The following is a 15,196-nucleotide window of genomic DNA, read 5'->3' on the forward strand; positions in this document are numbered from 1 at the left end:
TAACAGCACACCGATCGAACTCGTTGCGCACGCAGCGGTTTGCTTTTTATGCCGGTCGGATCATCGGTGCTAGACTAGTTAGCCATCAAAATATAGGGCGGAAACGGAAAAATAACATTAAGTCTACACAAGAGTAATATGTGTGTCTTATGCCTTCGGCATTGGCACCCATAATAATAAATTTAGTGCTCAGGTCAGTGAGAGCTTCTATCATCTGTCTGATATTTCAGTTAAATGCAGTTTCTGAGCTCCTTTAGAGAAGTTTCAGAAGAAAACATCCTGAAACCCTCTCATCAGCTCAGCTTGAAGCCGATGTGATATGAAACCAGCCTTCATATAAATATACATTTAGCTTTGACGTGTGTTTGCTCAGGATATGATTTTAATCTTCGTTCTTAGCAGGAAAACCTACAAGTTCATGTTAAGAATGTGCTGCCACTTGGTGCATCAACACCAAAGTAAAAGGATGATATCAATCAGAGGAACAAAGTGTTTCTAAATGTTCTTCCTGATCTTTCAGCCTCAAAACTCTGCTGCATTTATGTCGAGTGCAGTTTAGGATCCAAAGCAGCAACGTGTTGGATTCATGTGCACCAGCTAATTCCATCATTTCAGGAGAAGATCGTCTGTTTTATTTAAAGTTCTGTGAGGAAAGAAGCTGACGAGGAACTGGAGCTTTAACATCATGATTCACTGTGAAAGTGAAGCTCAGTTTCTTTGCAAAGGGATTAAAAGAAGAATCGACCCGTATTCTAACCATGAAGACTGTTGTGAAACAGCTTCGACTCACTTCCTGCTCTCACACACAGCAGGGTTAGGGTTATAACCTTATAAACCTTATAACCCTCTGCCCACATATCTCCTTGTAACCAACAGGAGGGGAACCCACCGGCTCTGTTCTCTGCCCTGTTAATCATCTCAGAAAAGTTTATCAGTTCATTCTCTGAAATCAGATCCAAACGACACAATAAGTTGGACTTTGAGCTGTTTTTATGTCTTCATGATGAATAAAACCACCCAGTTTTTATTACTTACTGGATATTATCTCAAGTTTCTGCTCCTCCTGGAAAGATTAGAGCCTGATGACACCAGTTAAAGTCCAAAGTGTTCAGAGCACCAGCTGTGAGGAGTCCTTTACAGCAGGAACACAGACGGCTCAGTCGCTGATCTGAGAGGAGAAATGGCTCAGAAAGGAGTTCAGCTGGACCGAGAAAGCTTCTCCTGTTCGATCTGCCTGGATCTGCTGAAGGATCCGGTGGCTATTCCCTGTGGACACAGCTACTGCATGAGCTGTATTAAAGGCCACTGGGATGGAGAGGATCAGAAGGGGATCCACAGCTGCCCTCAGTGCAGGAAAACCTTCACACCGAGGCCTGTCCTGGGGAAAAACACCATGTTAGCTGATTTAGTGGAGCAGCTGGACTCCGTGCTGCTCCTGCTGATCACTGCTATGCTGGAGCTGAAGATGTGGCCTGTGATGTCTGCTCTGGGAGGAAGCTGAAAGCCACCAAGTCCTGTTTATCCTGCCTGGCCTCTTACTGTGAGGAACACCTTCAGCCTCATTATGATTCAGCTCCACTCAGGAAACACAAGCTGGTGGAGCCCTCCAAGAAGCTCCAGGAGAACATCTGCTCTGATCACGATGAGGTGATGAAGATGTTCTGCCGTACCGATCAGAAGTGCATCTGTTATCTCTGCTCTGTGGAGGAACATAAAGGCCACGACACAGTGTCAGCTGCAGCAGAAAGGACTGAGAGGCAGAGAGAGCTGGAGGGGAGTCGGCAGCAGATCCAGCAGAGAATCCAGGACGCAGAGAAAGATGTGAAGCTGCTTCAGCAGCAGCTGGAGGCCATCCATCGCTCTGCTGATAAAACAGAGGAGCACAGCCAGAAGATCTTCAGCCAGCTGATCCGTCTCCTCCAGAAAAGAAGCTCTGATGTGAAGCAGCAGATCAGATCCCAGCAGGAAGCCGAAGGGAGTCGAGTCAAAGAGCTTCAGGAGAAGCTGGAGCAGGAGATCACTGAGCTGAAGAGGAAAGATGCTGAGCTGCAGCAGCTCTCACACACAGAGGATCACAGCCAGTTTCTGCACAGCTGGCCCTCAGTGGCAGCACTCAGGGGGGCTACACACTCATCCAGCATCCAGATCCGTCCTCTGAGGCACTTTGAGGATGTGACAGCAGCTGTGTCAGAGCTCAGAGATAAACTACAGGACATCCTGAGAGAGGAATGGGCCAACATCTCACTGAGAGTCGCTGAAGTGGATGTTTTACTGTCACAGCCAGGACCAGAACCAGAACCAGAACCAGAACCAGGACCAGAACCAGGACCAGAACCTGAACCAGAACCAGAACCAGGACCAGGACCAGAACCAGGACCAGAACCTGAACCAGAACCAGAACCAGAACCAGGACCACAACCACAACCACAACCAGAACCAGGACCAGGACCAGGACCAGGACCAGGACCAGAACCTGAACCAGAACCAGGACAAGAACCAAAGAGCAGAGCTGGATTCTTAAGATATTCATGTGAAACCACACTGGATCCAAACACAGCACACAGAGAGCTGTTACTGTCAGAGGGGAATAGAAAAGTGACATTAATGGATCATCCTCAGTCTTATTCTGATCATCCAGACAGATTCACTGAATATCAGCAGGTCCTGAGCAGACAGAGTCTGACTGGACGCTGTTACTGGGAGGTGGAGATGAGAGGAGAATATGTTGGTGTAGCAGTCGCATACAAGAACATCAGCAGAGCAGGAGATGGGACTGAATGTGTATTTGGTTGGAATGACAAATCTTGGGCATTATATTGTTCCTCAGACAGTTATATATTTAAGTACAACAGCATCCCAACCACCATCTCAGTTCCTCGGGCCTCCAGAGTGGGAGTGTACCTGGATCACAGAGCAGGTATTCTGTCCTTCTACAGCATCTCTGGAACCATGACTCTCCTCCACAGAGTCCAGACCACATTCACTCAGCCGCTCTGTGCTGGGATCAGGATGCTTTATCCTTATTATGGATCCTCAGCAGAGTTTGTGTAAAGTGGAATAAATGTATTTAGTCAGCTTGTTGCTGACAGCTGGTTGCTGTGATGTCTCTGCTGCTGTTCTGCTGTTTATTTGCTGCTGTTTCCTGTGTCTGTGCAGCCATGGAGGATATCACTGCTGATGAGAAGTTTGATTCACAGAAATATTTCTCCACATGAAAATCTAAACTTCTCTGAGCTCTAAACATCAGTCGGATCCGGCACTGGAAAAAATGTCCCTCCAAAAATAAATTAAAAAACAACAAATAAAAAATGTTTTTGCTTGAAATAAGCAAAAAGAATCTGCCAGTGGAACTCGTGAAAATCGGCTTGTCAAGATTTCTTGAAACAAAATGTGATATTTAGGACTTTTGTGATAAAAGTGATTTGAGAAATTAGCTTAAAAACCTCTTTAAATGTAAAAAAAAAAAAAGGTTGTTTCATGTGATATGTGACTCAAAACAATTTGTTTTCAAGACTTTTTCATTTAACAAGATATTCCAGATGTATTGTCTTCAAACAAGTCCCTATATCTGGCTGAAATAGTACTTGTTAGGCAGTTGTGTCTTATATTAAGTGTAATGAGATGTTTTAACTAGAAATGAGACAAATATACTTGGTAAGACTTTGATTTTTTACAGTGTGGTGTTGATGTGTCTGTATGTTGTTGTTTCTCTTCCACTTCATGGAGCCCAGCAGAGGAATCAGCAGACCTTCCTTTATCACAGACTCTTTTCAGATCTCATCACTTTGGAAATGGGAAAATAATCCTGGAGTTACGCTGACTTTGATTTGTTTCTGAGATCAAATGTTGCTGCTGTTTTCTGAACCGACCAACACATGAGGAAGTCTGTTCTGAGGTGTTCAGAAACTGTCATTTCCAGGAGCAGAAGGAATCAGGAGATCCTCCATCAGCTTTAATGTGAGAACCAGCCAAGATTTTCACAGCAAACACGACTCTGAAGGAAGCAGCAAAGTGTTTTCTTTTGTCTTCATTTCTGTGGAATCTGATGGAGAAAATGTCAAACTGATACGAGGGTCTAACTGAGGCAGTTTTCCTGTAACAGCACAAAGTCCAGAGTTCATGTTCAGAGCAGGAAATATTTGTCCTTTTGACTTTCTTCAATAAAACAGCTTCATCACAGAGAAATGAGTCTAGTTTCTTGACGGTTGTGTCACTTTTATCAAGGTCCTGTTTAAAATACAGATTTTATGGCCTTTTCAAAATGGCCTCGTTAAGTGCTTTTCAATGCATTTTCCCGTTGCATTGTGGGTATTTTCAAACTTCCCCTCACTATCAGTTTAAAGGAGAAAAGCAGATCAGATTTATAACATGAAGCTGTTAAAACAGGGCAGCCATCTTGGCTCTGCCCTCATAAGCAGTCTTAGAACAGAGCAGGCTAACAAGGCGTTGCCCCGGTAACAGGAGCAGGTGCGGCTCGTTGCCCCGGTAACATGAGCAGCTGCGGCTCCTCTGTGTCACTGACATGTATTATGGCTTCTTAAAATCGCACTATAATATTGACTGCACTCGACTGTCTCAAACAAACGGTCGCTGTTCGAAAAGTAAAAGTCGTATCCGAATAATTCTTGAACCGTCAGCGTCCCAAGAGATGGCAGAAGCCCGCGGTGTAATTTTCATTCGGCTACTATGTGTGGCTCGTTTTTTATGGCAGTTTTAAAATCATTTTTCACCTGAATTTCATGATTGTAGGCGTTTTTAATGGGCGGAATGTCAGCTGGAGGGCCGACTCTCTGCGCTCAGAGGCGATTTGTCAGAAATCTGTGAGGCAGAGCTCAACGAGTGTGACTTTGTGTGAAAGAGGACAAAATTACCTACATTTTGAAGTAAAATCTGTCCAGATCGGGCAGATATTTTGGACATGAGAGACATTTGTTTGAGGAATTGGTGCAGTATTGAATTCAGAGTGAGAAACAGAGTGGGAGAGACACCTCGGCCGAGATGTAGTCTTCCTAAAACGTAAACTGCTGTTGTGTCAAAGCTGTATAATGTATCAACAAACCCTTTAGTTCAGTTAAAGCTGAGAGTCTCCTGTCACATATAAACTTTGTATGAGGTCTGTGTGATGCTGTATGGCTGAGTTATAAGGCCTCTATAATAGGTAGTTTTTGGCAGTTTGCGCAAAACTGCCCTATTTTTTCATTTTCAATGCATTTTCCCATCCACAATTTTCCCACTTTTTCCCATTTTGCCGGAATTCCTTTCGACTAATGAGAGCCAAACGTAACAGCACACCGATCGAACTCGTTGCGCACGCAGCGGTTTGCTTTTTATGCCGGTCGGATCATCGGTGCTAGACTAGTTAGCCATCAAAATATAGGGCGGAAACGGAAAAATAACATTAAGTCTACACAAGAGTAATATGTGTGTCTTATGCCTTCGGCATTGGCACCCATAATAATAAATTTAGTGCTCAGGTCAGTGAGAGCTTCTATCATCTGTCTGATATTTCAGTTAAATGCAGTTTCTGAGCTCCTTTAGAGAAGTTTCAGAAGAAAACATCCTGAAACCCTCTCATCAGCTCAGCTTGAAGCCGATGTGATATGAAACCAGCCTTCATATAAATATACATTTAGCTTTGACGTGTGTTTGCTCAGGATATGATTTTAATCTTCGTTCTTAGCAGGAAAACCTACAAGTTCATGTTAAGAATGTGCTGCCACTTGGTGCATCAACACCAAAGTAAAAGGATGATATCAATCAGAGGAACAAAGTGTTTCTAAATGTTCTTCCTGATCTTTCAGCCTCAAAACTCTGCTGCATTTATGTCGAGTGCAGTTTAGGATCCAAAGCAGCAACGTGTTGGATTCATGTGCACCAGCTAATTCCATCATTTCAGGAGAAGATCGTCTGTTTTATTTAAAGTTCTGTGAGGAAAGAAGCTGACGAGGAACTGGAGCTTTAACATCATGATTCACTGTGAAAGTGAAGCTCAGTTTCTTTGCAAAGGGATTAAAAGAAGAATCGACCCGTATTCTAACCATGAAGACTGTTGTGAAACAGCTTCGACTCACTTCCTGCTCTCACACACAGCAGGGTTAGGGTTATAACCTTATAAACCTTATAACCCTCTGCCCACATATCTCCTTGTAACCAACAGGAGGGGAACCCACCGGCTCTGTTCTCTGCCCTGTTAATCATCTCAGAAAAGTTTATCAGTTCATTCTCTGAAATCAGATCCAAACGACACAATAAGTTGGACTTTGAGCTGTTTTTATGTCTTCATGATGAATAAAACCACCCAGTTTTTATTACTTACTGGATATTATCTCAAGTTTCTGCTCCTCCTGGAAAGATTAGAGCCTGATGACACCAGTTAAAGTCCAAAGTGTTCAGAGCACCAGCTGTGAGGAGTCCTTTACAGCAGGAACACAGACGGCTCAGTCGCTGATCTGAGAGGAGAAATGGCTCAGAAAGGAGTTCAGCTGGACCGAGAAAGCTTCTCCTGTTCGATCTGCCTGGATCTGCTGAAGGATCCGGTGGCTATTCCCTGTGGACACAGCTACTGCATGAGCTGTATTAAAGGCCACTGGGATGGAGAGGATCAGAAGGGGATCCACAGCTGCCCTCAGTGCAGGAAAACCTTCACACCGAGGCCTGTCCTGGGGAAAAACACCATGTTAGCTGATTTAGTGGAGCAGCTGAAGAAGACTGGACTCCGTGCTGCTCCTGCTGATCACTGCTATGCTGGAGCTGAAGATGTGGCCTGTGATGTCTGCTCTGGGAGGAAGCTGAAAGCCACCAAGTCCTGTTTATCCTGCCTGGCCTCTTACTGTGAGGAACACCTTCAGCCTCATTATGATTCAGCTCCACTCAGGAAACACAAGCTGGTGGAGCCCTCCAAGAAGCTCCAGGAGAACATCTGCTCTGATCACGATGAGGTGATGAAGATGTTCTGCCGTACCGATCAGAAGTGCATCTGTTATCTCTGCTCTGTGGAGGAACATAAAGGCCACGACACAGTGTCAGCTGCAGCAGAAAGGACTGAGAGGCAGAGAGAGCTGGAGGGGAGTCGGCAGCAGATCCAGCAGAGAATCCAGGACGCAGAGAAAGATGTGAAGCTGCTTCAGCAGCAGCTGGAGGCCATCCATCGCTCTGCTGATAAAACAGAGGAGCACAGCCAGAAGATCTTCAGCCAGCTGATCCGTCTCCTCCAGAAAAGAAGCTCTGATGTGAAGCAGCAGATCAGATCCCAGCAGGAAGCCGAAGGGAGTCGAGTCAAAGAGCTTCAGGAGAAGCTGGAGCAGGAGATCACTGAGCTGAAGAGGAAAGATGCTGAGCTGCAGCAGCTCTCACACACAGAGGATCACAGCCAGTTTCTGCACAGCTGGCCCTCAGTGGCAGCACTCAGGGGGGCTACACACTCATCCAGCATCCAGATCCGTCCTCTGAGGCACTTTGAGGATGTGACAGCAGCTGTGTCAGAGCTCAGAGATAAACTACAGGACATCCTGAGAGAGGAATGGGCCAACATCTCACTGAGAGTCGCTGAAGTGGATGTTTTACTGTCACAGCCAGGACCAGAACCAGAACCAGAACCAGAACCAGGACCAGAACCAGGACCAGAACCTGAACCAGAACCAGAACCAGGACCAGGACCAGAACCAGGACCAGAACCTGAACCAGAACCAGAACCAGAACCAGGACCACAACCACAACCACAACCAGAACCAGGACCAGGACCAGGACCAGGACCAGGACCAGAACCTGAACCAGAACCAGGACAAGAACCAAAGAGCAGAGCTGGATTCTTAAGATATTCATGTGAAACCACACTGGATCCAAACACAGCACACAGAGAGCTGTTACTGTCAGAGGGGAATAGAAAAGTGACATTAATGGATCATCCTCAGTCTTATTCTGATCATCCAGACAGATTCACTGAATATCAGCAGGTCCTGAGCAGACAGAGTCTGACTGGACGCTGTTACTGGGAGGTGGAGATGAGAGGAGAATATGTTGGTGTAGCAGTCGCATACAAGAACATCAGCAGAGCAGGAGATGGGACTGAATGTGTATTTGGTTGGAATGACAAATCTTGGGCATTATATTGTTCCTCAGACAGTTATATATTTAAGTACAACAGCATCCCAACCACCATCTCAGTTCCTCGGGCCTCCAGAGTGGGAGTGTACCTGGATCACAGAGCAGGTATTCTGTCCTTCTACAGCATCTCTGGAACCATGACTCTCCTCCACAGAGTCCAGACCACATTCACTCAGCCGCTCTGTGCTGGGATCAGGATGCTTTATCCTTATTATGGATCCTCAGCAGAGTTTGTGTAAAGTGGAATAAATGTATTTAGTCAGCTTGTTGCTGACAGCTGGTTGCTGTGATGTCTCTGCTGCTGTTCTGCTGTTTATTTGCTGCTGTTTCCTGTGTCTGTGCAGCCATGGAGGATATCACTGCTGATGAGAAGTTTGATTCACAGAAATATTTCTCCACATGAAAATCTAAACTTCTCTGAGCTCTAAACATCAGTCGGATCCGGCACTGGAAAAAATGTCCCTCCAAAAATAAATTAAAAAACAACAAATAAAAAATGTTTTTGCTTGAAATAAGCAAAAAGAATCTGCCAGTGGAACTCGTGAAAATCGGCTTGTCAAGATTTCTTGAAACAAAATGTGATATTTAGGACTTTTGTGATAAAAGTGATTTGAGAAATTAGCTTAAAAACCTCTTTAAATGTAAAAAAAAAAAAAGGTTGTTTCATGTGATATGTGACTCAAAACAATTTGTTTTCAAGACTTTTTCATTTAACAAGATATTCCAGATGTATTGTCTTCAAACAAGTCCCTATATCTGGCTGAAATAGTACTTGTTAGGCAGTTGTGTCTTATATTAAGTGTAATGAGATGTTTTAACTAGAAATGAGACAAATATACTTGGTAAGACTTTGATTTTTTACAGTGTGGTGTTGATGTGTCTGTATGTTGTTGTTTCTCTTCCACTTCATGGAGCCCAGCAGAGGAATCAGCAGACCTTCCTTTATCACAGACTCTTTTCAGATCTCATCACTTTGGAAATGGGAAAATAATCCTGGAGTTACGCTGACTTTGATTTGTTTCTGAGATCAAATGTTGCTGCTGTTTTCTGAACCGACCAACACATGAGGAAGTCTGTTCTGAGGTGTTCAGAAACTGTCATTTCCAGGAGCAGAAGGAATCAGGAGATCCTCCATCAGCTTTAATGTGAGAACCAGCCAAGATTTTCACAGCAAACACGACTCTGAAGGAAGCAGCAAAGTGTTTTCTTTTGTCTTCATTTCTGTGGAATCTGATGGAGAAAATGTCAAACTGATACGAGGGTCTAACTGAGGCAGTTTTCCTGTAACAGCACAAAGTCCAGAGTTCATGTTCAGAGCAGGAAATATTTGTCCTTTTGACTTTCTTCAATAAAACAGCTTCATCACAGAGAAATGAGTCTAGTTTCTTGACGGTTGTGTCACTTTTATCAAGGTCCTGTTTAAAATACAGATTTTATGGCCTTTTCAAAATGGCCTCGTTAAGTGCTTTTCAATGCATTTTCCCGTTGCATTGTGGGTATTTTCAAACTTCCCCTCACTATCAGTTTAAAGGAGAAAAGCAGATCAGATTTATAACATGAAGCTGTTAAAACAGGGCAGCCATCTTGGCTCTGCCCTCATAAGCAGTCTTAGAACAGAGCAGGCTAACAAGGCGTTGCCCCGGTAACAGGAGCAGGTGCGGCTCGTTGCCCCGGTAACATGAGCAGCTGCGGCTCCTCTGTGTCACTGACATGTATTATGGCTTCTTAAAATCGCACTATAATATTGACTGCACTCGACTGTCTCAAACAAACGGTCGCTGTTCGAAAAGTAAAAGTCGTATCCGAATAATTCTTGAACCGTCAGCGTCCCAAGAGATGGCAGAAGCCCGCGGTGTAATTTTCATTCGGCTACTATGTGTGGCTCGTTTTTTATGGCAGTTTTAAAATCATTTTTCACCTGAATTTCATGATTGTAGGCGTTTTTAATGGGCGGAATGTCAGCTGGAGGGCCGACTCTCTGCGCTCAGAGGCGATTTGTCAGAAATCTGTGAGGCAGAGCTCAACGAGTGTGACTGTGTGAAAGAGGACAAAATTACCTACATTTTGAAGTAAAATCTGTCCAGATCGGGCAGATATTTTGGACATGAGAGACATTTGTTTGAGGAATTGGTGCAGTATCGAATTCAGAGTGAGAAACAGAGTGGGAGAGACACCTCGGCCGAGATGTAGTCTTCCTAAAACGTAAACTGCCGTTGTGTCAAAGCTGTATAATGTATCAACAAACCCTTTAGTTCAGTTAAAGCTGAGAGTCTCCTGTCACATATAAACTTTGTATGAGGTCTGTGTGATGCTGTATGGCTGAGTTATAAGGCCTCTATAATAGGGTAGTTTTTGGCAGTTTGCGCAAAACTGCCCTATTTCTTAATTTTCACTGCATTTTCCCTTCCACAATTTTCCCACTTTTTCCCATTTTGCCGGAATTCCTTTCGACTAATGAGAGCCAAACGTAATAGCACACCGATCGAACTCGTTGCGCACGCAGCGGTGTGCTTTTTATGCCGGTCGGATCATCGGTGCTAGACTAGTTAGCCATCAAAATATAGGGCGGAAACGGAAAAATAACATTAAGTCTACACAAGAGTAATATGTGTGTCTAATGGCTTCGGCATTGGCACCCATAATAATAAATTTAGTGCTCAGGTCAGTGAGAGCTTCTATCATCTGTCTGATATTTCAGTTAAATGCAGTGTCTGAGCTCCTTTAGAGAAGTTTCAGAAGAAAACATCCTGAAACCGTCTCATCAGCTCAGTTTGAAGCCGATGTGATATGAAACCAGCCTTCATATAAATATACATTTAGCTTTGACGTGTGTTTGCTCAGGATATGATTTTAATCTTCGTTCTTAGCAGGAAAACCTACAAGTTCATGTTAAGAATGTGCTGCCACTTGGTGCATCAACACCAAAGTAAAAGGATGATATCAATCAGAGGGACAAAGTGTTTCTAAATGTTCTTCCTGATCTTTCAGCCTCAAAACTCTGCTGCATTTATGTCGAGTGCAGTTTAGGATCCAAACCAGCAACATGTTGGATTCATGTGCAGCAGCTAATTCCATCATTTCAGGAGAAGCTCGTCTGTTTTATTTAAAGTTCTGTGAGGAAAGAAGCTGACGAGGAACTGGAGCTTTAACATCATGATTCACTGTGAAAGTGAAGCTCAGTTTCTTTGCAAAGGGATTAAAAGAAGAATCGACCCGTATTCTAACCATAAAGACTGCTGTGAAACAGCTTCGACTCACTTCCTGCTCTCACACACAGCAGGGTTAGGGTTATAACCTTATAAACCTTATAACCTCTGCCCACATATCTCCTTGTAACCAACAGGAGGGGAACCCACCGGCTCTGTTCTCTGCCCTGTTAATCATCTCAGAAAAGTTTATCAGTTCATTCTCTGAAATCAGATCCAAACCACACAATAAGTTGGACTTTGAGCTGTTTTTATGTCTTCATGATGAATAAAACCACCCAGTTTTTATTACTTACTGGATATTATCTCAAGTTTCTGCTCCTCCTGGAAAGATTAGAGCCTGATGACACCAGTTAAAGTCCAAAGTGTTCAGAGCACCAGCTGTGAGGAGTCCTTTACAGCAGGAACACAGACGGCTCAGTCGCTGATCTGAGAGGAGAAATGGCTCAGAAAGGAGTTCAGCTGGACCGAGAAAGCTTCTCCTGTTCGATCTGCCTGGATCTGCTGAAGGATCCGGTGGCTATTCCCTGTGGACACAGCTACTGCATGAGCTGTATTAAAGGCCACTGGGATGGAGAGGATCAGAATGGGATCCACAGCTGCCCTCAGTGCAGGAAAACCTTCATATCCAGGCCTGTCCTGGGGAAAAACACCATGTTAGCTGCTTTAGTGGAGCAGCTGAAGAAGACTGGACTCCAAGCTGCTCCTGCTGATCACTGCTATGCTGGAGCTGAAGATGTGGCCTGTGATGTCTGCTCTGGGAGGAAGCTGAAAGCCACCAAGTCCTGTTTAGCCTGTCTGGCCTCTTACTGGGAGGAACACCTTCAGCCTCATTATGATTCAGCTCCATTCAGGAAAATCAAGCTGGTGGAGCCCTCCAAGAAGCTCCAGGAGAACATCTGCTCTGATCACGATGAGGTGATGAAGATGTTCTGCCGTACCGATCAGAAGTGCATCTGTTATCTCTGCTCTGTGGAGGAACATAAAGGCCACGACACAGTGTCAGCTGCAGCAGAAAGGACTGAGAGGCAGAGAGAGCTGGAGGGGAGTCGGCAGCAGATCCAGCAGAGAATCCAGGACGCAGAGAAAGATGTGAAGCTGCTTCAGCAGCAGCTGGAGGCCATCCATCGCTCTGCTGATAAAACAGAGGAGCACAGCCAGAAGATCTTCAGCCAGCTGATCCGTCTCCTCCAGAAAAGAAGCTCTGATGTGAAGCAGCAGATCAGATCCCAGCAGGAAGCCGAAGGGAGTCGAGTCAAAGAGCTTCAGGAGAAGCTGGAGCAGGAGATCACTGAGCTGAAGAGGAAAGATGCTGAGCTGCAGCAGCTCTCACACACAGAGGATCACAGCCAGTTTCTGCACAGCTGCCCCTCAGTGGCAGCACTCAGGGGGGCTACACACTCATCCAGCATCCAGATCCGTCCTCTGAGGCACTTTGAGGATGTGACAGCAGCTGTGTCAGAGCTCAGAGATAAACTACAGGACATCCTGAGAGAGGAATGGACCAACATCTCACTGAGAGTCGCTGAAGTGGATGTTTTACTGTCACAGCCAGAACCAACGAGCAGAGCTGGATTCTTAAGATATTCATGTGAAATCACACTGGATCCAAACACAGCACACAGAAAGCTGTTACTGTCAGAGGGGAACAGAAAAGTGAGATTTATGAGAAAACCTCAGTCTTATTCTCGTCATCCAGACAGATTCATTGTATGGCAGCAGGTCCTGAGCAGAGAGAGTCTGACTGGACGTTGTTACTGGGAGGTGGAGATGGGAGGAGAAGGAGTTGGTGTAGCAGTCGCATACAAGAACATCAGCAGAGCAGGAGATGGGACTGAATGTGTATTTGGATTTAATGACAAATCTTGGGCATTATATTATTACTCTGACAGGTATACATTTATGTACAACAACATCCCAACCTTCATCTCAGGTCGTCGGGCCTCCAGAATCGGAGTGTACCTGGATCACAGAGCAGGTATTCTGTCCTTCTACAGCGTCTCTGGAACCATGACTCTCCTCCACAGAGTCCAGACCACATTCACTCAGCCGCTCTGTGCTGGGATCACGATGCTTTATCCTTATTATGGATCCGCAGCAGAGTTTGTGTAAAGGGAAATAAATGTATTTAATCAGCTTGTTGCTGACAGCTGGTTGCTGGGATGTCTCTGCTGCTGTTCTGCTGTTTATTTGCTGCTGTTTCCTGTGTCTGTGCAGCCATGGAGGATATCACTGCTGATCAGGAGTTTGATTCACAGAAATATTTCCCCACATGAAAATCTAAACTTCTCTGAGCTCTAAATATCAGTCGGATCCTGGTGTTGATGTGTCTGTATGTTGTTGTTTCTCTTCCACTTCATGGAGCCCAACAGAGGAATCAGCAGACCTTCCTTTATCACTGACTCTTTTCAGATCTCATCACTTTGGAAATGGGAAAATAATCCTGGAGTTACACTGACTTTGATTTGTTTCAGAGATCAAATGTTGCTGCTGTTGAATCTGAACCGACCAACAGATGAGGAAGTCTGTTCTGAGGTGTTCAGAAACTCTCATTTCCAGAAGCAGAAGGAATCAGGAGATCCTCCATCAGCTTTAATGTGAGAACATTAGCCAAGATTTTCACAGCAAACACGACTCTGAAGGAAGCAGCAAAGTGTTTTCTTTTGTCTTCATTTCTGTGGACTCTGATGGAGAAAATGTCAAACTGATACGAGGGTCTAACTGAGGCAGTTTTCCTGTAACAGCACAAAGTCCAGAGTTCATGTTCAGAGCAGGAAATATTTGTCCTTTTGACTTTCTTCAATAAAACAGCGTCATCACAGAGAAATTAGTCTAGTTTCTTGACGGTTGTGTCACTTTTATCAAGGTCCTGTTTAAAATACAGATTTTATGGCCTTTTCAAAATGGCCTCGTTAAGTGCTTTTCAATGCATTTTCCCGTTGCATTGTGGGTATTTTCAAACTTCCCCTCACTATCAGTTTAAAGGAGAAAAGCAGATCAGATTTATAACATGAAGCTGTTAAAACAGGGCAGCCATCTTGGCTCTGCCCTCATAAGCAGTCTTAGAACTGAGCAGGCTAACAAGGCGTTGCCCCGGTAACAGGAGCAGGTGCGGCTCGTTGCCCCGGTAACATGAGCAGCTGCGGCTCCTCTGTGTCACTGACATGTATTATGGCTTCTTAAAATCGCACTATAATATTGACTGCACTCGACTGTCTCAAACAAACGGTCGCTGTTCGAAAAGTAAAAGTCATATCCGAATAATTCTTGAACCGTCAGCGCCCCAAGAGACGGCAGAAGCCAGCGTTGTAATTTTCATTCGGCTACTATTTGTGGCTGGTTTTTTATGGCAGTTTGAAAATCATTTTTCACCTGAATTTCATGATTGTAGGCGTTTATAATGGGCGGAATGCCAGCTGGAGGGCCGACTCTCTGCGCTCAAAGGCGATTTGTGAGGAATCTGTTAGGCAGAGCTCAATGAGTGTGACTGTGTGAAAGAGGACAAAAATACCTACATTTTTAAGTAAAATTTGTCCAAATCGGGCAGATATTTCGGACATGAGAGACATTGTTTGTGGAATTGGTGCAGAATCAATTTTTGAGTGAGGATTTGAGTGAGAGAGACACCTCAGCTGAGATGTAGTCTTCCTAAAACGTAAACTGCCGTTGTGTCAAAGCTGTATAATGTAGCAACAAACCCTTTAGTTCAGTTAAAGCTGAAAGTCTCCTGTCACATATAAACTTTGAATGAGGTCTGTGCGATGCTGTATGGCTGAGTTATAAGGCCTCTAAAATAGGGCAGTATTTGAATTTTCAATGCATTTTCCCATCCACAATTTTCCCACTTTTTTCCATTTTGCCGGAATTCCTTTCGACTAATGAGAGCC

The 15,196-nt window shown here is 44.5% G+C and overlaps 1 protein-coding gene and 1 pseudogene across 1 annotated transcript; both read left to right on the top strand.

The window, feature by feature from the left end:
• Positions 1-1,180: 1,180 nt before the first annotated feature.
• Positions 1,181-3,246, top strand: LOC142373936 (tripartite motif-containing protein 16-like; annotated as a pseudogene).
• A 3,215-nt stretch (positions 3,247-6,461) lies between these two features.
• Positions 6,462-13,624, top strand: LOC142374485 (uncharacterized). The gene is made up of 3 exons (XM_075458210.1): positions 6,462-7,554; positions 7,747-8,338; positions 11,714-13,624. Exons 1-3 carry the CDS (start codon positions 6,462-6,464, stop codon positions 13,419-13,421), a joined length of 3,393 nt encoding a protein of 1,130 aa, XP_075314325.1. The 3' UTR covers positions 13,422-13,624.
• The last annotated feature ends 1,572 nt before the right edge of the window (positions 13,625-15,196 follow it).

The sequence above is a fragment of the Odontesthes bonariensis genome, chromosome 23, assembly GCF_027942865.1.
Source record: "Odontesthes bonariensis isolate fOdoBon6 chromosome 23, fOdoBon6.hap1, whole genome shotgun sequence".
NCBI classification, from domain to species: domain Eukaryota; kingdom Metazoa; phylum Chordata; class Actinopteri; order Atheriniformes; family Atherinopsidae; genus Odontesthes; species Odontesthes bonariensis.

Bases quoted from the DNA above. Each gene is read 5' to 3' on its own strand.
- LOC142374485 (XM_075458210.1), top strand. From the start codon at position 6,462: ATGGCTCAGAAAGGAGTTCAGCTGGACCGAGAAAGCTTCTCCTGTTCG. The intron at 7,555-7,746 runs ATGTTTTACTGT...CAGGACCAGGAC, and splicing joins ACTGAGAGTCGCTGAAGTGG to CAGGACCAGGACCAGAACCT. The intron at 8,339-11,713 runs GTAAAGTGGAAT...CCTTTACAGCAG, and splicing joins GGATCCTCAGCAGAGTTTGT to GAACACAGACGGCTCAGTCG.